The sequence below is a fragment of the Manis pentadactyla genome, chromosome 12 (genome assembly GCF_030020395.1).
Source record: "Manis pentadactyla isolate mManPen7 chromosome 12, mManPen7.hap1, whole genome shotgun sequence".
NCBI classification, from domain to species: Eukaryota; Metazoa; Chordata; class Mammalia; order Pholidota; family Manidae; genus Manis; species Manis pentadactyla.
Window position 1 is genome coordinate 62364290 of NC_080030.1, and position 22178 is coordinate 62386467.

The 22178-nt window shown below is 36.1% G+C and overlaps 1 protein-coding gene across 2 annotated transcripts; it reads right to left on the bottom strand.

Annotated features, from left to right (window-relative positions):
• Window positions 1-1007: 1007 nt before the first annotated feature.
• C12H6orf58 (chromosome 12 C6orf58 homolog) lies at window positions 1008-21924 on the bottom strand. Of its 2 annotated transcripts, none has more exons than XM_036903855.2 (6): window positions 21620-21924; window positions 19857-19943; window positions 18287-18471; window positions 17249-17349; window positions 8175-8242; window positions 1008-1509 (listed from the first exon to the last, which is right to left on the bottom strand). In XM_036903855.2, exons 1-6 carry the CDS (start codon window positions 21918-21920, stop codon window positions 1382-1384), a joined length of 870 nt encoding a protein of 289 aa, XP_036759750.2. In that variant the 5' UTR covers window positions 21921-21924; the 3' UTR covers window positions 1008-1381. The 2 variants fall into 2 exon arrangements, with proteins under 2 accessions (XP_036759750.2, XP_036759749.2); XM_036903854.2 differs by having other exon boundaries at window positions 8004-8242.
• Window positions 21925-22178: the final 254 nt, after the last annotated feature.

The following is a 22178-nucleotide window of genomic DNA, read 5'->3' on the forward strand; positions in this document are numbered from 1 at the left end:
GTGCTTTAGTCTAGAAAATTGAATGAAATAGCAAAGTAACAAAAATGCTTACCACTGAAAGGACACAGAGACAAAACGCAATATTTTGAGGAGAGAGAAGTCTTTATTTAAGACAAAAAGTATACACTTGAAGAAAGGGTAGTGTGGACAACCTCAGAGAGGAGGTGCACATAAAGGTTTGGGATTCTGTCTTTTAAGGCTTTCAAGAATGTGGCAAAGAAAGGGTTGGGGGGTGTTGGGCACAGGCTTGACATATGGCCTTGAGATGTCTATCTTCAGTGAGAGACACTGTCACCATCCATAGTCAATCCTCTAGATATTCTGTAAGATAAACTTAACACAGGAATTTCTTGATCCTGTTCTCCAAAATAACGGTTACCCTCAAGCAGGGGGGACATATCATATAGGACTATTGCCCTGCCTTAAGACAGGGTCAGCTATTGGCTGATCACCATAAAATATGTTAAAAATCTTACCTCCTAACTCGGTGGTGTTTAAATGGAATCTTAGCCTTAATATGGAGTCCCTCCTGTTCTTACTATGCTATTTATATTTCAGCATTTTTAATTATAGACAGGAAAAATGAATCACGATGCTTGTCCCACATCCCTGGCCTACCTCATTTCCCCTCAAGGAATGTGGACTCTTGAAAACTTTCTGTGGAAAGTGGGTGTCGGTCGTTCATCTGTGGCTGCTTCCTACTGAGGGGGGCCACTGTCCCTGCCTGTGGGTCCAGCAGTTCCTTGCTGTCTGTCAGGGAGCGTGAGGTCATGGAGCTGACTCAGCCATGGCCGAGGTGCACAAGGGCACACAAGAGGAGGACGCAGCTAAGTGGCAGGGCTGCTGATGTGGGTCTTCATCAACATTGGGGAGGGGCTGACATCCTTGTCTGAGTGACAACTGGAGTTGGCTCTTTTGGAGGGAACAAACTTGACAAGGAGATTAAGGATATGTGGCACAAAACTGACAAATCAGTTATGTACTCTATTTGCTAGTTCATTTTTATGAGTTTTAAAAACTTTGTCAGTATTTTACTTGAAAGTAGTCTGGATTTAGATTATAAATCAGCAAGACTTTGCTTTAAATTTCATGAAATTAGGTTATATAGGAGAACTATAAAAGAGCCATACAAGTTTAATGTCTCTTTATTAATGTCTTAGTGATTTATTAGAGCTTAATACAGTCATTTAAATCCTGAACAGTTTAAGTATTGATGAATTAAAAAATCAAGGATTACTAATTGAGTAAAATAATCATATAATTAATTTGGATTTAAAGTTGGAAATGCATAAGAAATAAGCAAAATCAAAAAGACCAAAAATAAGAAAACTTAAGGCTGTGATCACATCAAATTTTGAAATTGCTGTTGCTCAACAAATTATCATTCATTAATCATATCCAGAAATGTTGAATTAAAGATTTTAAGAATTGTTTCCAAAAACTCTAGAAATAGCTTTCTTGCCTCATGTGTCTTCATTAAAGTTTTCCATACAGGCAAAGATAATGAACCTGGAAAAGATTTAAAATTACTACATGTCAATTTAAGTTTAAAATTCTATGTATTTTGCATACAAATATTAATTTTATTACATGATAATTATATACACAAAGCTTTTAAATTTAAAATTAACCAACCAGCTCTTCATATAAAAAAACAATAAGAAATATAAGTAACCAGAAAACTGGGAAAGGTACACATATTTAAAGAACTGTAAATTCATATAATGATGAAGTAGCATTTTCTATATAACAAAGTAACATAAAGTATAGAAAACGCTATATGTTAGTGGATTTGAGAAAACAGGAATCTAAATTCATAGTCTGATGACAAAAATGTAAACTCCTGAAATCTTTGCATACTGTTAAGCAATATATGACCCACTGATTTTAATTCATTTCTTAGCCACAAATTTATTGGTAAAATTATAAATTATGTGAATAAAAGGATACATACAATGGTATTGTCATATTATTTGTAATACTTTATAACAGAAGGTAATGTTCACAGTTATGATAAATCCATTAAATGAAACACTACTATCCTTTCAATAGAATGAGTTGGATCAATGTGTCCTTATATGGGAAAAACTCCAGAATTTTGTCTAGTAAAATATGTATAATGCAGAGCAGTGAATATAATTTAATTTGTGCAAGCAACACAGGTTTAATTTATATACTTGTTTGCACTGTTTTACCTATTTAAAATATTCTAGGAGTTTGCACCAAAGATTGATTTTTAAAAATTGGGTGAAGGACTAAGATATATAAGTGAAAAGAGATGGTGAAGAAGACTTCTATTTTCATTTAATAAACATCTCAACACTTGGACTTTTTAAGTTTGAGTATATTAAACACATTTTAAAATAAATCAATAAAAGACAATTAAAATGCATTTTAAATAAAGAGAAAATAATTTAGAGTAAAAAGAAACAATTTTTGAGGAGAAGAAAATTGATTCGATTTCAAGTTAGCTCTGTTCATGTATATTAAGCAACAGTTTGAAAGTATCCTGAACCCTTGGTCCCAGGTCTACTTTTTCTTTCTAGACTCTTTGGAGATGGGAGGATAATGCTTAACTTCCATGGAGAATTATTTCCATAAACATCCTTTACTCTTTTCCATCGATATAGTATGTTACCTTATTGGTGGATAAGAGCATCTGGTTCATGTTTTTCAGTTAGCTAGAGCTGATCTATTAAAATTCTAAGATCCAAGAATAACGATTCTTTCTAAATCTAGACTAGTGAGGAAACAAGGTTAATTTGAAATCTTCATGTATGATTAATGTTGAGTCAGTCCCATTTAGACACATCCAACAGCGAAGCAAAGGGCTGACAACAGATTTCAACTTATCCTAGAGAACAGATTTCAGAATGCAGGATGATTGTTAAGGAAAAAGAGCACAGGCTTTAAAATAACATGGCCAGGATGCAAATATACTGGCTCATTTACCAACAGGCGGATTATGTCAATTTACAAAGCCTCTGCTTTTCTACTAGTAAAATAATGGCAATAATATTTTATGAAAGTGTTGTGGTGATTTTTATATGTGATAATGAAAAAAAACAAAAAACACCACCTGACAGGATTTCAGGCATGGGGTAGGTATATAATAAAAATGAGTTCCCTTTCTCATGATAACCTCTTAATTTTACACGGCACCCATTATTTATTTTCAATTCAATACAATAGATAATCAGATTTGAAATTTAATAAGTTTTTTGAGACAATATAACATTGTATTATGTTTAGGCGTACAGCATAATGATTCTATATATATGGAAATGATTACAATAAGTTTAGTTGGACCTAGAGGGTATTATCGTGAGATAAATCAATCAGAGAAAGAGGAATACCATACAGTTTCACTTACATGTGGAATCTGAAAAACAAAACAAACAAACAGTACAGAAATTGACTAATAAACACAGAGAATGGACAATTGGTTACCACACAGGGATGGGAGGATGAAATAGGTGAAGGGGATAAAGAGGTACAAACTTCAACTTACAAAATAATTTAGTGTATAACATAGAGAATATAGCTCATAATATTTTACTATCTTTCCATGGTGACAGGTGGTATGACATAAAGAATATAGCTCATAATATTTCACTATCTTTCCATGGTGACAGATGGTAACTACACTTAACATGGTGAGCATTTAATAATGTAAATAACTGAATCACTAAGCTGTTCATCTGAAGCCAATATAATATTGTATATTAACTATATTCCAATAAAACAATAAAAAATATGTTTGCCTAACATCTACCATCACAAATTATTACAAGCTGTTTTCTTATGATGAGAATGTTTAAGATCTACTCTTTCAGCAACTTCCAAATACACAGTACTGTATGGTTAACTATAGTCACCACACTGTACATTACATCACCAAGATTCATCTTAGAACTGAAAGTTTGCACCTTATGACCACCTTCATGCATTTGACCCATTTTCTACACCCTGCCTCTGGCAACCATCAATATTTTTTTTGTATCTATCTATTTGGTTTATCTTTTAAGATTTCAAATAAAAATGAAGTCAGATGATATTTGTCTTTCTCTTTCTCACTTACTTCACTTAGCATAATGCCCTCAAGTTCTATCCATGTTGTCACAAATGGCAGGATTTCCTTTTTTTTCATGGCTGAATAATATTTCTCTCTCTCTTTCTGTGTGTGTGTGTGTGTATCACATTTTCTCTAACCATTCATCCATTGATGGATACAGATCATTTCCATGTCTTGGCTATAGTCAATAATGCTGCAATGAGCATGGGGGTGCACATATCTTTCCAACATAGTGGTTTCATTTCCTTTGGGTAAGTATCCAGAAATGGAATTGTCAATTCATATGATAGTTCCATTTTAATTTTTTTAGGAAACTCCATACTATTTACATAAAGGCTGAACCAATTTAATTTCCCAACTGCGTGCAAGTATTCCCTTTTCTCTGCACCTTCATTAATGCATTATTTGTCTTTCTGATAATAGCCGTTCTAACACAAGAGAACATATCTCACTGTCATCATTATTGATGTGTGCATTTCCCTAATGATTAGCAATATTGAGCACCTTTTCAAGGACCTGTTGGATACCTATTTGTCTTCTTTGTTGAAATATCTATTGAGATCTCCTGCCCATTTTTTAATCAGATTTTTTCTTTCCTCTATGTTGAATTGTATGAGTTCTTTATATATTATGGATATTAACCTTTTGTCAGACAAATGATATACACCAGATTTCCTTTTCATTTTGTTGATGGTTTCCTTTGTTGTGCACAAGATTTTTAGTTTGATATATATACACTTGCTTATTTTGCTTTTGTTGCCTTTTCTTTTGGTGTCAAATCTCCCCACACTGAAAAAAACAATTGCCAAAACCGATGTCAAGAAACTCACCCCCTATGTGTTCTTCTAGGGGTCTCTTTGGGTTCCTCTTATTTGGAACTCTCTGAGTTTCCTGGATCTGGATGTCTGTTTCCATCCCCCAGGCTGTAGAAGTTTTCAGCTATTATTTCTCTAAATAATTTCTGCCCCTTTCTCTCTCTCTTCTCTGGGAAGCCTATAATCCAAATATTGATCTACTTGATGTTGTCCTATAAATTCCTTTGAGCTGTCTTCACTCTTTTTCATTCTTTTTCTCTTTTGACTCCTCTTAAAGGATAAATTCCCCTGCTCTGCCCTCCAGTTTGCTGACCTTTTCTTCCACTTCACCCAGATGGTTGTTGAACCTCTCTATTGAACTTCAGCTCAGTTATTACATTCTTCAGCTCTGTGATTTCTGCTTGGCACGTTCTCATATTTTATCTCTCTATGTTGAAATTCTCACTTTCTTCATTCATTTTTCTCACAACCCAGTAACCATTTTTATGACCGTTATTTTTAACTCTTTATGATTTATCTCCATTTTGATAAGATCTTTTTCTGAGGTTTTATCTTCTTCCATTTGGAGCATATTCCTCTGTTTCTTCTTTTCTTGACTTTCCTGTTGGTTTCTATGCTTTAGATAAAACCACTAACTCTCCCAGCTTTGAAAGAGTGACCTTGTGTAGGAGCAGAACCTTATCATTCAACCCTGCCCTTGCTCTTGGTTGTATCTCAGTCCTTCATGATTATCCAAGAATCTTTCTTTGTTCTTAGTGTCAAGGATGTGCCAAGACCTGTTAGTGTCCCAAAAGGGGAAGATCTCAGCTAGCACGTGGATGCAAGCTGATTGCAAGCCAGATCCTCAGGCAGCAGCTTTGCATATTATCGTCCTGCAGAACCTGTGAACTTAAGCCCCACTTGCCACCAGAGCCAGATGATCAAGGGGTATCCCCTGAGTGGCAACTTCAAAAAATAGGGCGCCAGAACTATGGACAAGCTCCTTTCTGTGAGACAGTAGCAGGCTGGAATGAAGCAAAGGAAGAATACAAAGATGGAACCCACCAGGCCTCTCTCATAGAAAGAGTGGGCACATTTCAATCTGCTGCCTCTGCTCTGGACCCTGGGGGTTTTGCCATTTACCAGAAAGTCTGCAAGCCCTTGAAGAACTGTCTCTTAGTTCACTTTTGCTCTTGGGTCTTATAGATTATGGATTCAAGCCCTCTTTGCTTCAAAGCTTGATAATTTGGATAGCCATCTGTAAGGAAGGCTTAAAAAATCAGGGTGCCAGATGTGAGGTCCAAACCCCTCACTCTTCAGGGAGAAGATGGTAGTTGTGAAATTCTTCCTTGTTGTAATCAGTCATGCCAGGGGTGAGATTTATGACAAGTCTGGGTCACAGTTTTTCCTTCCCATTTAAATGTGGGTTTTATTCTTATTTGCCCAATGTGTAAGAGTCACTCTACTAGTTTCCAGATTTCTTTCAGAGGGATATTGTTCTGTATATAGCTGTGATTTTGGTGTGTCCACAAAAGCAGGAGCCTCCTATGTTGCCATCTGAATTAAAGAACTTCTGGGACACCCAAGCTCATTTCCTCCCACCTCTTCACACATTGTACTTTAACAAACAGTTGTCCTCATTCACAGAAAGGAGGAGGTGGTGATGACTAGTGTGGAGAAGGAGGCAACAGCTTTCTTGGTTGGTTTGTTTTCCTTCTCTGCTTATTTGACCATTCCAAGGCTTTCACCACTGTGACTGACTTCTGAGTGCCAGTGGGAGCATGGAATAGTTGGTCGTGAGAATAATGACCAGACGATGTAAATCCCTCATTACACAATGTCTGCCCAATTGGGCTATCAAGCCTCACTTTTTTTCACAAGTAGTTTTCAACACTTAATGTCCCATTTTTTCTCATGAAAGCAACTCAAAATTGCATATTAAACCCAAAACAAAATTTCAGTAAAATCTGATCTTACAGTAAAATCATATAGGATCGCACTTCAACGCTTTAAGTTAAATAACTTACAAATCTCCACTCAGTTCTCCACCCTTTACATCCTAAGAGAAAAGAGCCATGGAGCCAGTGTAGAGGATCCAAGACCAGAATGCTATGATGTTATCTGATAATTTGGCAGAGAAGTGTAGGTGATCATCAAAGCTCATGGTTTTCCTTTCACGGTGTAGATTTGTCACACAATAGTAGTTCTCAGCCAACGACTTAATTCCCTAGCCCACCTGCATCCAGATGTAGGACACTGTGAACAGTTTGTACCTGTAGAGTATGAGATAAAGAGGAGGAAATATCCAGACCTTCTCCAAATGCAGCAGTATCTTCCTGCTGGTGGGGTGTAGATAATTCCAGCTGCTGGAAGGGCTTCAGTATGCTACTCGTTGTGTAAAGAGAAGCTGCCACTGAGAACACTGCACTGGATCATTAATGGAGCAAGAAGAAACTCCAATTGCATGAAACCCCTAAAATGTTTGGGTTTATTTGTGGCTCTAACTAATGCAAAGTAAGATTTCAAAAACATATATTTAATGTATTTATGTTGACTTTGCTTTCATATCATTCATATTTGTTGTTTTAAAAATACTAATATTTTAGAGCATAAGCACATATCTGGAAAACTGGGATTTTATGGTAATTCAAACTAGCAATTAAAAATTCCTTCTGTTTTTCATTCTGCTAGGAAACCCCACAGTGAAGGGGCTGGAGCATGACTACCAAGGCTGGATGCAGGGAGTTCACAGAAGTCAGTTTACTAGTTTTTCCCATTAATCATGGAAAGTTTTCTTTTGAGATTCATTTATCTTTTTTTAATTTAAAAGCAACATATAAGGTAAAAAAAAAAATACTGTAACAACAAAAAAGCTTGTAGTTGAAAGCTTATAGATGAAAAAACGGATTTATAATCTGGTGGCTGAATTCATAGGTCAATCAGTACCCATAAGAAAGGACAGGCTGTGACTGGAAGAACAACAGTGTGTGGAATGGGCACCCAAAGGGAATCATGACTTTCTTTGAAACTATGTGTTGTAATGATATATATCTCTGATGTAATCATTTTTTCTACCTATATTTATCCAATGTAATATTGATTTTCTTTAAGGTATTGCTTGTAAGGCACCTTACCTATAGAGTTATCCACTTTGTAAAGTAGATTAAGACTAAGCAGGACCGTGTTCTGAAAGTTAGTAAAGTCACTGATGAAGGGGCCTCTATCCCCATTAACAAACACTCGTGATGGGAGACCCTTCTGGAATTCATGAACTCTAATCAAGGTTGTAGGAAACAGCGATGCACCTAAATATTTCACAGCTGTAACCCAATTTCTTCCAAAGTTCGCTTCTGGTTTGGATAAATATTCCAACCTAAAAGACAAGTGGAAACATGTACAATTACAGTTAGTCCATTCAGAATTTCAGCCTCATTGTTTTCTGGAAAAGACCATCTTTTGCCAACAAACTAAAATTGTAATTCTTAGTTTAGAAGTGATAGCTTGAATTCCTACCTTTGAAGATATAAATAGAGGTAATTAAAATTTTTAATTTGGAAAAGCCCATCCCATCAACTGTTGTATTTTATTTTGAGTTTTTAACCTTTTAACTAACATCTTAAGCTTGAATATCATGATAACCAGATGTTAGACTATCACTATGTAATAATCTTTAGAAATGTGCCAATAAAAATCAGTTACCAAAGCAAAATTTTTTGCTAGACTCACACATCCTTTGTAAAGCTTGATTTCTTGAAGTCAGGTGACCCCTTAAACACTAAGCATCCTAAGAGAAACATATGTCCGATTTTCTTGTCTGACTTTCTAAATACATGTTTTTTTATCCTACTGGAGAAGGCTTGCCATTATTTTTACTTTGAGTAATATGAGATAATATTGAACTCTGTCTGGTCTACATATACTTAAAATAAAATTCTATGTTCTTGGATCCTAAGATTAGCTGGCACATGTATATTTCTATTCTTTCTAGTGGAGGAAGTCAAATTCTCTCACCTATTTGGGAAACAAATTATTACTGTGGAAAGGTTAAGCATGTAGTAAATAGTTTTATAACTATGTTATTCATGGCTCCTGTCCCTATAAGCTATCTAAGCATGCCAAAACAATTTTCAGTTTTTTAACAGCCTCATTTCCCTTGTAACATTGTCCACACTTTGCTTTGCTCACCAGCTACATTCTTTCTCAAATCACATCACAAATCACCTTCTATACAAAGTTTTCCAGCGCACCTGAGAAGGACTGGCTTTTTCCTCCTCCTCTGTATTACCATAGCACCGTACCATTCATATACATAAAAGTTGTTTTCTCATTATATTATATTGTAATTTCTCTGTTTCCACAGCATATGTAGGGTCCATTAAAGAGAAAATACTTGCATTATATTTGTCAATGTTAAGTGACATAATCGGGAGGAGAAATGTTGCTGTGTTTGGCCCCCATGCTCATGGGGGTACTTCCTAACATCAACACCCAGAAGTAGAAGGGTGGATTCAGTGCACTCTTGATGAAAGAAGAGTTTGGTGTGGATTCACAGTTGACTATCTTTAGTCACATGAACTAACTATGAAATAAGAATAAAAGGAAATGTAAATTCATAAGGATTTGAGCAACAGCCACAAAGTCCTAGTAATGATGGAGTAAACAAACTGGGAAGGAGTCAGCAACACTGGGAGAGGAAGAAAGAAATGAGAGCATTAGTTCAACACATAGAGGGCTTATGAGGAGAAGTAAAATTCAATTGAAGCCTTTCAAACGATTTAATTGAATGTGCTATTGGACAATTCATCCAATAAGTCAATTAAAATGTGGTTAAGTAAAAAGGTAAAAATATACCTTAAAAGGCTCATTTTAATTTTACATATATATATAAATGTTTTATATATATAATATTTATAAAAATTATATATATTATATTATATATATATATATATATACACCAACCAATCTTAGGATCCAAGACCACAGAGTTTTAATTAAGTATATGCAGAATACACAGAGTTAGGTATGATCTTATGCAAATTATAAACTGTACTACAGTTTTTACCTAAATAAAGTAATACATAGAATTTTAATGAAGTACTGCAGTATGTAGTAGTAGATAGCAAACATTGTGCTACTTCTTCAATATTCTCCATTCCCTGTTTTTTGGTATATAAATTTCAAATGCTCTTTCCATGCTATATACAATGTGGGGAGGGGGAAAAGAGAAGAGGAGCATAATTTCCTGCCCTTGGCCCCACCAAATGATTTGATTTGGCCAATATGGAAAACATCATCTTGACAGATAGAGAATAAAGACCCACTCATCCCTGCGGGCCAGTCAGAATCAGCTAACCTGAGGTGAGCCCAGGAAAGATCAGCAGACCAGCCCAACCAAACCTCAGACATGTGAGCAATAAACGTTTACTCTTGTGTGACACTCCAGTTTAGTCACTGTCAATTGTGCTACATTCTAGTGAGAAAAACTAAGTGAAATAAAGGGGCTACACACCCAGTAAACTGTAGAGAGAAATATATAAAATCTGGCTTTAAAACTCATAGTCTTTTCAGCTGCCCTCCACTGCTTTTTGTCACAATGATTGATAATAGTTACTTTACACTGAATGCCTCTCATGTGCCAGTGATATGTTAAGCATGATGCATGGATTTCTGAAGTAATCCTCAGAAGTACCCTATGTGGTATGTACTAATATTATTATAGGTTAAAAGGCAAGAAAACTGAGTTTATCATTATTTGGATCCCCAGATTAAATGGAGTAAGATCTGTATCATCCCAAAGTACAAGATTGTAACCTCTATTTTATTTTTTTCTAGGAACAACCAACAGCCTAGAACCTTCCAAATTAATTCTTAGACCTGGACAAAACAAAGGGCACACAAAGAGGCATTTGAAATTTTCTATATTAATAATCCTTAAAAGATTCACCTTCCACCAACATAATGTGTCAGAAGAATTCCATTTGACTGGGATCCTACTTTCTAAGTTTCCAATGAGATGAATTGATAGAAAACTTTTATTCTTAACTTCAGTACTGAAACTGTCTATAAAATTTATCTGTCATATAATGAGATTATGTTGAAATGACCCTATGGAAAAAAGTAATGGAAAGAAATTAAAGACATAACAGAAAAGTTTTTAACAACAAGGCTTATTTTTATGGATATTAACTTTCATTACCTACAAAAGATGCTCCCCATCATTAATCATGAGGAAATAAACTCAGAAGGATTGGGAGAACAGTGGGAGAGACAGGAGTAACACAGTCTTAGAAACTGTAAGTCCAATAAAACAAACAAAAAAAGATGTAATATAGACTGAACTGAAAACAAAATGGTGGCATGAATAGTGAGGCCGAAACCTCCTCCCAAAACCACATATAACATGAAAATGCAGCAAATACTACTAATCCTGAAAGAGCAACCAGAAAGAAGACTGCAATAGACAACCTACATCTGGGGAAAAGAGAAGACCTCATGGAAAAGGGTAAAGTAGCAGGTGAGAAAAACTAGGTGAAATAGTTTTCCCTGATCTGGTAGGACCCAGGCCCTTGCCCAAGACCAGCTCACAGGAGGGAGGAAGAGAAACAGAGCAGGGAGGGAGTAGAAGCTCAGGACTGCTAAATACCGACCCCTGGAGATCTGCTCAGGAAGCATGAACCCACCTAACATGGTGTTCTGGAGATTAGAGGGGTTGGAAAGCAAAGACAGGCAAAATACTCAGAGAGACTGAGATTCCAGCCACTTGTGGAGAACAGGTACCCACAACTGGCTGCTCCAGGACAAAAGAAAGGCAACCACTTTGAAAGGCTTCCCAACAGTGAGAGGGCTGCAAAAGGGGCAAGATTAGACAGAGCTTGCTGCTCAGGGAAAGGAAAGGTGGACAAAATCATCCCAGCACACTCAGCCCAGCAGATTGGGAACTTTCAGGAGCTTCACATGCTCCATCCCCTGGCTGACAGTGGGAGTGCTGAAACCTCCCACTGTGATAAGCAGCCTGTTGCTCTTTCTTCCTGGCTGGCATCAGTTTACAGACCTGCTGCCCCCACCATCACACCAGGCCAGCGAGAGGGCAGTCCCACCTACGGCAGCTACAAGGTTGTAAGCAGAGGCTGCTCCCTGCATGATTGGCCTACTGGCCCTGGCAGTGGAGGCAGGCATTGCAGCCAGGAAGCAGGAAAGAGCTCTTTCCTTCTGACAGGCACTGGTGTTGCGTGCCTGCAACCCCCGGCATCGTTCCAGGTGCTGGGCAGCTCTAAGGAGTAGCTTCTGGGCATTAGAGGGTGCTGCCTACACAAAATTGTTATTTCATAGGAATCATTAAAAATACGAAATGATGAAAGAACCTGGTACAAACCAAAATCCCTCAAACATCAAAAAGACAGCTAAGTGAATCTGAAATCACTGATCTTCCTGATAAAGATTTCAAAATAAAAATCATAAGCATGTTCATGGAGCTACAGATAAATATTCAAGACCTCAGGGAGGTCTTCAAGAAAGAGATAGAAACTGAAAAATACAGTATCTGAAATGAAACATACAATGGAGGGATTTAAATGCCCATTAGATGAGGTAGAGCAGATGGTAAATTAAATAGAAATTAGAGAAGAAGAATACAAAGATGCTGAGGAACTGAAGTAGAAGGGTGGATTCAGTGCACTCTTGAGTACTACTAAAAGTACATATCTATCAATAATCACCCTAAATGTAAATGGTCTGAATGCACCAATCAAAAGACATAGACTTACTGAATGAATAAAAAAACAAGACCCATCTCTATGCTGGGTCTTTAAGGTTACATTCTCTAATGATTTAGCTTTGTATATGAGCCTGAAAAATCTGTAAATAAAAGCAGTTACTTAGAAAGATACTTGCTATCCATCAGAACTTGAGACTCACTTCAAACCCAAAAGACATACACAGACTAAAAGTAAAGGAATGGAAAAAAGATATTTCATGCAAAAACAGGGAGAAAAAAACAGGAGTTGCAGTACTTGTATCAGACAAAATTGACTTCAAAATAAAGAAAATAACAAGAGACAAAGGAGGATTCAAATGGTTCTGCATACTCAGAAAAAAAAAAAGAAAGAAAACATGTAATAGAGTCATAACACTGAATCCTACACAAGCAGAGACTGAAGATGGGAAGTAATGCTGATGCAATTTGTAGTATGTCTCCGAAGTCAAGACTGAGTGGTACTCTCTCTGTGAAGGGAAGTTGCTATAATGAAGGTGATTGTTTGAAAGCTTTTTGAAGAAGCAGTCATATACAAAGATTCCCTCCTAGATTCTACATAGTAGGTAACTTCCACTTCTCACACTCAAAAGAGTACAACAGAGGGTCCCTGAACTATGTAAACTAGTCACAGTTGAAGGCAGAACAGTACATTGAAAACAGGGGTTATATGTGAATATAGTACATGGGAGAGTAAAGTCCCGGGCTCTCCTTTCCTGCTTCCCTCTCTTGACTTTAAGAATACTAGCAGCAGGCCTTCACTTTTGAAAGAGGTTACAGAAAGTATGTTTTCTGGAGAAATAGGTGATCAAGAACAAAGACAAAGTTATTAACATTAAGGCTTCCCTTGTTAAACAATTCCAGCAAGATTATCCTGGAAAGGTGTTCATAGTAGAAAAAACCTACTCACATCCTCAGAGCTTCTAAGTGTTTCTCTTTAGATATGAGTACACATCCAGGTATTACCAAATACCTGAGGCAAGTTCTAACATGGGTGAAAGACACCAAAACAAATTTAAAAACTGAAAGAAGAAAAAAGGATAAAAAACAGGTTAATAGAAAAGATCAGGAATGAGACCATTTCCGATTTCTCAATAGCAAAAGTGAAGCTAAAAATTAATGTAAATATGCCTTCAAAAATCTTAAGTATTACTAGCCTAGATTTCTTTACTCACTCAAAGTCTCAGTCAAAAATCATGATAGAATAAGGCTATTTTAAGAATAAAAAAATCACCTGCCAATTTTTCTTCTCATACAACCATTCTGCATCTACTGGCATGTGACTCCTAACAAACAAAGTAATCTGAGAAGTAGAAAGATTTGGGATACTAGAAATGGGTGATTCAACACCAAAAAGAGACAAAGGAAATCCCCCCGGGTGGTGCTAGAGACCTAAGGATCATATCTGGCCACCTGGGCAGATTAGAGCAAGTTAACAACCGAAGAAAACCTACTGAAGCAGAAACTGACACAATTCTTGATGTTTTTGGACATCTTGAGAAGAAGCTTCCTTGGTTTGCCAATTTGAAGGCGTTAGTGCTCTGTACAAATTGAAAGAAAACAGAAGCACTAGATAATGATTCACTCCAAGGGGAATTAGCTGATGAGGAAATGCAAAAGTAATCAGTTTAGTGCAGGCCCCAGATGTGAAGAGTGATGACAGTTAAAATAATGTAAGCACTGAATATCGACCTAAACAAAATCAATTAACAACTATACAGAGAAAATGATAGGTGGCAAGAATGTATGTGGAATGGGGGTGAGGTGGTAATTTTCTGTAGTAGTGATTCAAAAGATACTACCTAAAACTGAAAATCGATGTTATAAGAATTTTTTCAGAAGTATAATGGCAAATATCCAAGTAACATAATAAGTGATTCTAATGGTGTTCTGTCTGGATACAGCCGTTTTATTTTTTTATGTGTTTTTAGTAGGAGGGATAACAACACCTCATAGAACCATTTGACTCTTTAAATCACTGGCATGTAAAGGGACAATATACCAACTAAAAATAATCCAAAATAAAAAGTAAGAAAGTACACCTAAGTTCAATATGTAAAATAAAGAAAAGGAAGGGAGGGAAGGGAGAACCCTGAAGAATTCCTGCCTGAAAACAGCACCTGCAAGAAGGCCAAGAGCTTCCCGCCCGCTGCCCGGGCAGGCCAGCCAGGGAGGCCCGCCTCAGACTTAGGTACCGTCTGACCTGCCTGAGACGGTCGGAGAAGGGGCCTAAGTGGGCATTTTGTTCAGTTAGGCAATTGCATCTGTGCCTTATCTCTTCTTAGCATTGGGAGATTCTTCATGAAAGGAAGTGAAATTATATTCTTTTATTTCTGCTTCATTTTACATTGAGAAGGTAGTATATTTTTATTGTTTAAGAGCTTTTAATATCTTTTCACAGGGGAAGGAGAACCTTGGTAGACAGTGACGTCTTAAAACAGGTTTGTAGGCTGCATACATTGCAGGCAGTACAGCATACAGGGTAAGGGAATGGGCTACAGAGTCGCAGGGAATATGAATACTAGCCCAGCCGTTCACTCACTGGCTGCAGAATTTTAAGCAAGTTACTCAAGAGCTCAGTCACATATTGACGATCTAGAAAAAGGCCTTATTTTGAAGTATTACATTGAAATGCTTAAGGAAATTTCTTTTACTTGGTATAGTTAAGAAATGCTATTAGCTATACGAAAAATTCATTTAAGAGAGTCACTTGCTGACACCTATATGGAAGGTCAAGAAGGATAAATTTTCAGGAAATAAAATGAGTTAATAAAAACCTTTTTTGTTGTAATTAGAAAGTGCTTCTAATAATACCAGTATATTGATTTTGTTTATTTTATATGATTGTTATCAAAAGAGTCATATAAAGGTTTAAACTTATTCACCAAAAAAGTGATTTTGGAGCAATTTTTAAATAAACTTGACTGGCTATTGATATGATATTTCTTTCAAAACAGTTCCATTACACAAGTAGGAAAACAGTAAGCTTAAAAGTCTAAGTCCACAAGAAAAAGGAAATACATTTGTAAAAAAAAATTCTGCAATCTCCTTGAATTTCAACTATTCCTAGGTATAAAGTTGCATTTTCTAAGGATTTACCTTTGTATATGAGCCTGAAAAATCTGTAAATAAAAGCAGTTACTTAGAAAGACACTTGCTGTCCATCAGATCTTGAGGTTGACAATCCCAACCTGAAATCCTTGTCTGATAATCTAATCCCTATCTCCTGTCATCAGAATAGAAAAAGCAGTAGAGTCACAGCCACTGTGATGATTGCAGCCCTAAATCACATCACTGATACTGCCAAGGGAGAGAGCTCCTCTATTGCCCAATTTAATGCCTAATTGTTGAAACCATACTAATAGGTAGAGGAAAAAATGTGCTGTGAATCTGTTAAGTGGGATGATTTACTTGCCTTACTGCATGATGGAGTCAGTGGGAGAGACAACAGCCAGTGGAAAATAAGATATTCAAACATTCCTGCCTAGATTTATAAATCAGCTTATATAATACCAAGGAGCCCTGATGGTTTTGATCCTGTTTTTTATCATACTCAGATTTCTATCCAATACCTCACTCTATGTGGCTGACTCCATTCCCTAAACAGTGTCTGTGATGGTTGATACCATGCATCAACTTGACTGGGCCATAGGACACTCAGCTATTTGGTCTAATATTATTTGGGGTGTTTCTCTGAGACTGATTTTGGAATGGATTAACATTTAAATCAGCAGACTGAGTGAAGCAAATTGCCCTCCATAATGTGGATGGACTCATTCAATCAGTTGAAGGCCTAGGTAGAAGAAAAGTTGAGCTTTGCTGGAGTAAGGAATTCTCCTGACTGATGGCCTTCAGACTGGAATGTAAGCTCCTTCTGATTCTACAGGAACTGCTGACCTTTGAACTTGAACCAAGCATTGACTCTGGGTTATGGATTTGCTAGCCTCCATAATATTCACATGAGCCAATTCCTCTTAAAAAGTCTATCATCTATCTATCTATCTATCTATCTATCTATCTATCTATCTATCTATCTATCTATCTACCTATCCAACCATCTGTTCATCCACTCCTTTATCTTTCAATCTACCTACCCATCTATCGATCCATTTATCCATCTGTCTCCTATTAGGTCTGTTTCTCTGGATAACCCTGAGTAATACAGTGTCATTCACAACTAAACATGAGTCATTCTTACACTCTCACCTCTCAGTGTATAATACCTCTAGGTATACCTGTAGAGTGACTTGATAATCTTCTAAGATATCTTGAGTGTTACCCAGAAGCTAGTTGACTTTTCACTCAAGTATGTACCTACCACATATGTCTGCAGTAAAAACAATGAAGGTAATTTCCTTTTATTATATAGAGAAATTGATTGTATGCTGTATTTTTTGATTAGCTAGTTGGCTGGTGCAAGATTTTTATTTTTTCAAATTTTTGCCCCTCCTTCATTAGATACTTCTTAAGTCTGATCATATTAATAATATATTTACGCCTCACTATTAAAATGCCCAATGGTTGGATATATTATTGAATTGACAGTCACTTTAGAAGAATAAAGAGGCATAAATAAGGCCAAAAGTCACTGACCATTTTAAATAGAAATGATTTTGGATTCATTCTTACCTCTCATTAAGACTTTTGTCAGTATAATCCAAGGTTGAGGTATGTGCACCCCATAAGTACTCCAACAGTTCATCAAAGCTGGTGGAAGGTGACTGCAAATGCTGTAGCAAAGAGGAGAAATTAATTCATATTTGAGCAAATACAACAGTTCCTCACCCTACAATTTAAATCTTGTTCCCATATGTAATTTAGCAATAGTCTACATGAGAGGGGAATTTTGTTTCTAATAATTGATTTATGTAAGTTGTCAGTGACTGACACTCTGTAAAAAGTATAATAAATATCTATTGGTATTAGTAATGCTCAATGCATCTATAATAAATGAACTGCAAGCATTTTCGCAAGAATTAGTGTTTTATACTGGTCAAGAGAACTTTATTTTTTGTCATTTGTTTTTCTGCTACCATAGTAGAAATTACCACAAAGTTTAAGACTAAGAAAAGGAAAAAATTCATTAGAATATTTAATTTAGTCCCATCTAAATAATGAGCTAATAATCTATAGAATGAGGAAATTAACTTTTCATCAGTGATCTTTGTCCGTATCTATGTTTAACTAATGTTATTTTATCTTAGTCATTGAATATTTGGTTTTGATTGCTACATAATTGTTTAGTTCTACCTATATATGGTCATTTATTAATTCAGTTGAAATAAGCTAATAGACTGTTCTCAAACCAACTTATAACTGTATTTCTCCCAAGGGTTAACCCTCGATTGACTTGAAGGTTCAATTACCCAGAATAATCTTTTCATCCAGTGAAATAAATATGTGCTTTCCACTTTTAAATATAATTTATTTGAGATTGGAGGATAGATTCAGTGTTAAGGCTATGTTGGTTCAGAGGGTATTAATGACGTGTAATGCCCTGATGCCTTGTAATAATATTAATATAACTTACATAACAACTTACATTTTTATACTTAGGGAGGAAATACTGTATAATGCATCCAAACACCTAGACAAAAAAGATTATACAAAAAAGAAATTCTCTTATCACAGCCTAAAAAAATAAATTATAAAACTTAAAACAGGAACCTGGAAAAAAGCAATCCATTGTCTCATTTTCCCAGGAAAGGATGACTGACAACTAGAAACGTTAAGACAAAACTTCATCTGATCCTTCGGTGGTGGTAAAAGCATGACTTGGTCTGATGATATCCCCATTATGTCTGAATCAACCGCAGCAAGGAAGGGTAATGCGCATAGAAAGAAATTTACATCTGCAAAAGCAAAGTACTTATTATAACCACAACACTAGGAGGAAACTTTTAAGTAATCTGTAAACAGTAGGCAAAAACTCACAAATACAGCCACTAGCAAAAAAAAAAAAATATCCTTGAGAATCATACATAACTTCAACACACTTCTGCTCATAAATAAATACAGGCTAAAGTAGTTGACTATAGTATTTTAAAACAAAACATAACTTTTTTGAATTTGATAATATTCAGTTTTTCAAAGCAGTAAGTACAAAAGGAGGAAAGTTATCTACTTTGCACAGAATAATACAATAACTCTGAGGTTTTACTATAAACTGATATTTTTCTAAACTATTTTAATGTGGTTACAGTGTTATGTTTTTAATTTCTTTAGCTAAGTTTAATGTACAACCATAATATCACATGTGCTTATTTTATATTAGGTCTTTAAAGCAAACATTTTGGACAAGGGTTGACAATAGATCTTTGCATAATAAAATTGACAATGAATTAAGATTTTAAAAAACTTCTCTCTAACTACAACCTATCCCAGCAGATTTAAACATTATAGTTTAGATGGCTAAAAACTTTTGCTGAGTCTCACGGGTGATGCAGAATATTTTGCATCATAAACATGTATTTTGTGAATGCAGTTCTATGCCCCCCGTGGAGCAGGCTGAAACTCCAAACTATTGTCAACTGAGAATAAAGAAGCCAGAATTCTAGATCTGTAGCCATGAGTATATGTGGGTCTTTGAAAATAACCAGTCAGCATAGCTTTAGAAAAATATGTAAAGGTATATGTGATGTGTATCACTCTAAGAAGGTGAAATTTAGTATGTTCTTGTTTCTAATTATAGGGAAATATGTCTAAGAATTGTGGTCAATTCATTTTATTACTAAAACATGAACTAAAATTAAATAGTTAGAAAGTCTTCTGATTATTTTAGTATTCCTTGATTGAAGCTGTAGATCACTGATTGATACAATGATAATGTCATTAGTCTCTGACATGTTTACAGGTTTAATATTTCAATGTATTTGGTCTAAGCAAAATGATAAAAAGCACATTTGTCATGTCATTTCTCATCCTTCCTCATTCTGGAGATGCCCACTCCCTAGTGGACCCCACAGCTAACCGCCAGGGCTGGGCTTTCAGAGGCCATCGTCCTGTGCATCTCCTTGCTTCAGTCCTGTGAAAGGCTGAATATGTCCTAAGGATTCATTATGGTCATCGTGTCTGCTAAATCCTAGAATGTGTCATAAAGGTCACACATAGGTGATGAAAGAGATTCTTTCTTACAAAGGAGTAGTGTTGTTTTTGTTTTCTCTGTTCCTAAGATTTTAGGTTGAATACGTTCTTTAGAGGAAGTTTGTTAGCTATTTTGCTATTGAAATGAACCTACCAGCCCACCAGCTGTCTACAGAGATGCACAAACGATCTCCAGATTCATAACCACAGTCTGTCCATCGCCTGGGATCAGCTAATCTTCCTAGAGGACAAAGGAAGCACAGATTATTTATTTTTCATGCACTATTTGAAACTGGTTGTAATTGTCACTTAACTAGGTATGTTTTGTTTGCAAAGATGAACAAACATTTGTCTCTTGATTTGTGTTTATCTTCCTAGCCCTATTTATCCTTCACTTCCCATCTTTAAATCAATCCATTTTCCTTTCCCTAACATCACCACAATTTTCTATTTTTGAATTATCTGTCTTGTCATTATGCGCTTTGTAATTATTCTCTCTCCTATTTCCTGTTCTGTTTCCCTCCAAAATTAGGGAGGCAGTATGTAGAGAGATTAAAACAGGTCTAGAGTCAAACCAAATCCCTGCTCAGTTGCTAGCTAGCTTCACCTTTGCTGAATAATTTACCACTTGTACCTCAGTTTTCTCATCTGTAAAGTGAGAATAGTAAGATTAACTATATCATGAGGTTGGTGTGTCAAGCGAGAAAAAGGTTGAAAAGTGTTTCTTACAATGAATATAGTCTTTCTTTTCCTCATCAAATGAAAATTGTATTTTCTCAATCTCTCCTTCTGGTTGTTCATCTTCATTTTGTGTCACTTTTTCATCTCTCTTGCCTACCCGTTGTTCATCCCTCTGATTCTCTGTCCTACCTTCCCTCACCTTCTCATCTGTTGCTTCCAATACAGTTTTTCATTTGTTTGTTTTTAGCTTAATCATCTACAGCTTGTTCTTTCCCCTCCTGCTAACTTTCTCTTTGCCCTGGTCTCCACCTGAATAATAGTCTCCCTATATTTTTTCTATCAGAACAGAGCAAATTTCCTTATTGGTAGTGTTATCAATACAGAGGGGACTGGAGACACCACTCTTTTTCATGAGCTTCTCCTGTCAGAAAAAAAATCTTTCTTAAAAATGTTTTCTATCTTTTCTTATTGAAGTATAGTTGATATACAATATTATATTTGTTTCAAGTATATAACACAATGGTTCAGCAGTGACACACATTATTAAATCCTCACCCCAACTGGTGCAGTTGCCATCTGTCAGTACAGAAAGATGTTACAAAACCCTCGGCTATGTTCTCCATGCTGTACTACCATCTCTATAAACAACTTATATTATGGTCAAGAAGAAAAAGGAATCTTTTAATTTAAGACTCTTTGGGCTCAAATACAGCTCCTAACTAAACACTGGAATGTACTTAATTTTCAAGAGGAATCAATCATTTGCAGAGGAACATCCTCAAGAGCAAGGTGTCCTTCCTTGCCTATCACTGCTATGTCGAGGGGTAGGTGATCACAATTACACCTTCAAGAAATTCAAACTAATTTGATGTCACCTTATTTTTCCCATGCATATCATCTCGACTGTTTTGTTCATCTGTTCTTATAATGGAAACTGGCACCTAGCAGGTACTCAGTAAATACTTGTAGAATGCTTAATAGATTAGATGTGAGGTCCTTTTTTGTGTTTGGCAACTATGCCTTAAGCCCCATTGCAGTTTCTAGTAAAAACAGGCAGTACATAAAAGAAGGATTTATGGAGAGAAAGAAGAAGTAGAGAAATAATGGTTATGAAGGGAAAAGGAAAAGAAAGAATCAATTTTCACAAATATGGTAGGATATATACAGATCCCATTTCCCAATTACTGCGTCTTCATAGTGGAAGATCATTAGAATGAAACCAAGAGTCATTCTTACCTGTTCTATATTGCCACCCATGCTGGGCAGGCAATCCCCATAAAATATTTTGTTCATTTTCTGGTGCATATTTTTCAAAATAAGCGGCTGTCTTGTTGATTAGGATTTTATACATCCCCAGTCTGTCAGTGTATACCCAGGGGTCAATAATGTATGTTCCGTTCTCCACCCGGTAGTCACTGAACTGACCAGGACTCTCCTCCCACAGTGGGGGATACAGATCCGAGAGACTGGACAGTTCTGCTAATGAAACAGAAAAGTAACTGACCAGCAAGTAGGACCAAAGAGGAAGGACAGCCATTGTGCCAAAGCTGGGGACTGAGATGGTGGCAGGGCTTTTATTGACACATGGAAGAAGACGTCATGGTGTTTGCTTATGTTCCAGAACATCAACACTTCATTTTCTGTCCTCTGGAGATAATAGAATGGAAAAAGGCCAAATGAAATAGGGTGCTTCTCTTGTTAAATAACATTATCAGTGTAGTTTGTTACTCACATGACTGTTAAAAAAAGCTCCTGAAAACTTTAATGTTGAATGAGTAAATATTTTAAACACTTT

Excerpts from the sequence above, each read along its gene's own strand:
- C12H6orf58 (XM_036903854.2), bottom strand. The coding sequence starts at position 21,920 with ATGGCTGTCCTTCCTCTTTGGTCCTACTTGCTGGTCAGTTACTTTTCT. Across the intron at positions 19,944-21,619 it reads TGGGTGGCAATATAGAACAG|GAAGATTAGCTGATCCCAGG; the intron begins GTAAGAATGACT and ends TTTGTCCTCTAG. Across the intron at positions 8,243-17,248 it reads GACAAAAGTCTTAATGAGAG|GTTGGAATATTTATCCAAAC; the intron begins GTAAGAATGAAT and ends CTTGTCTTTTAG.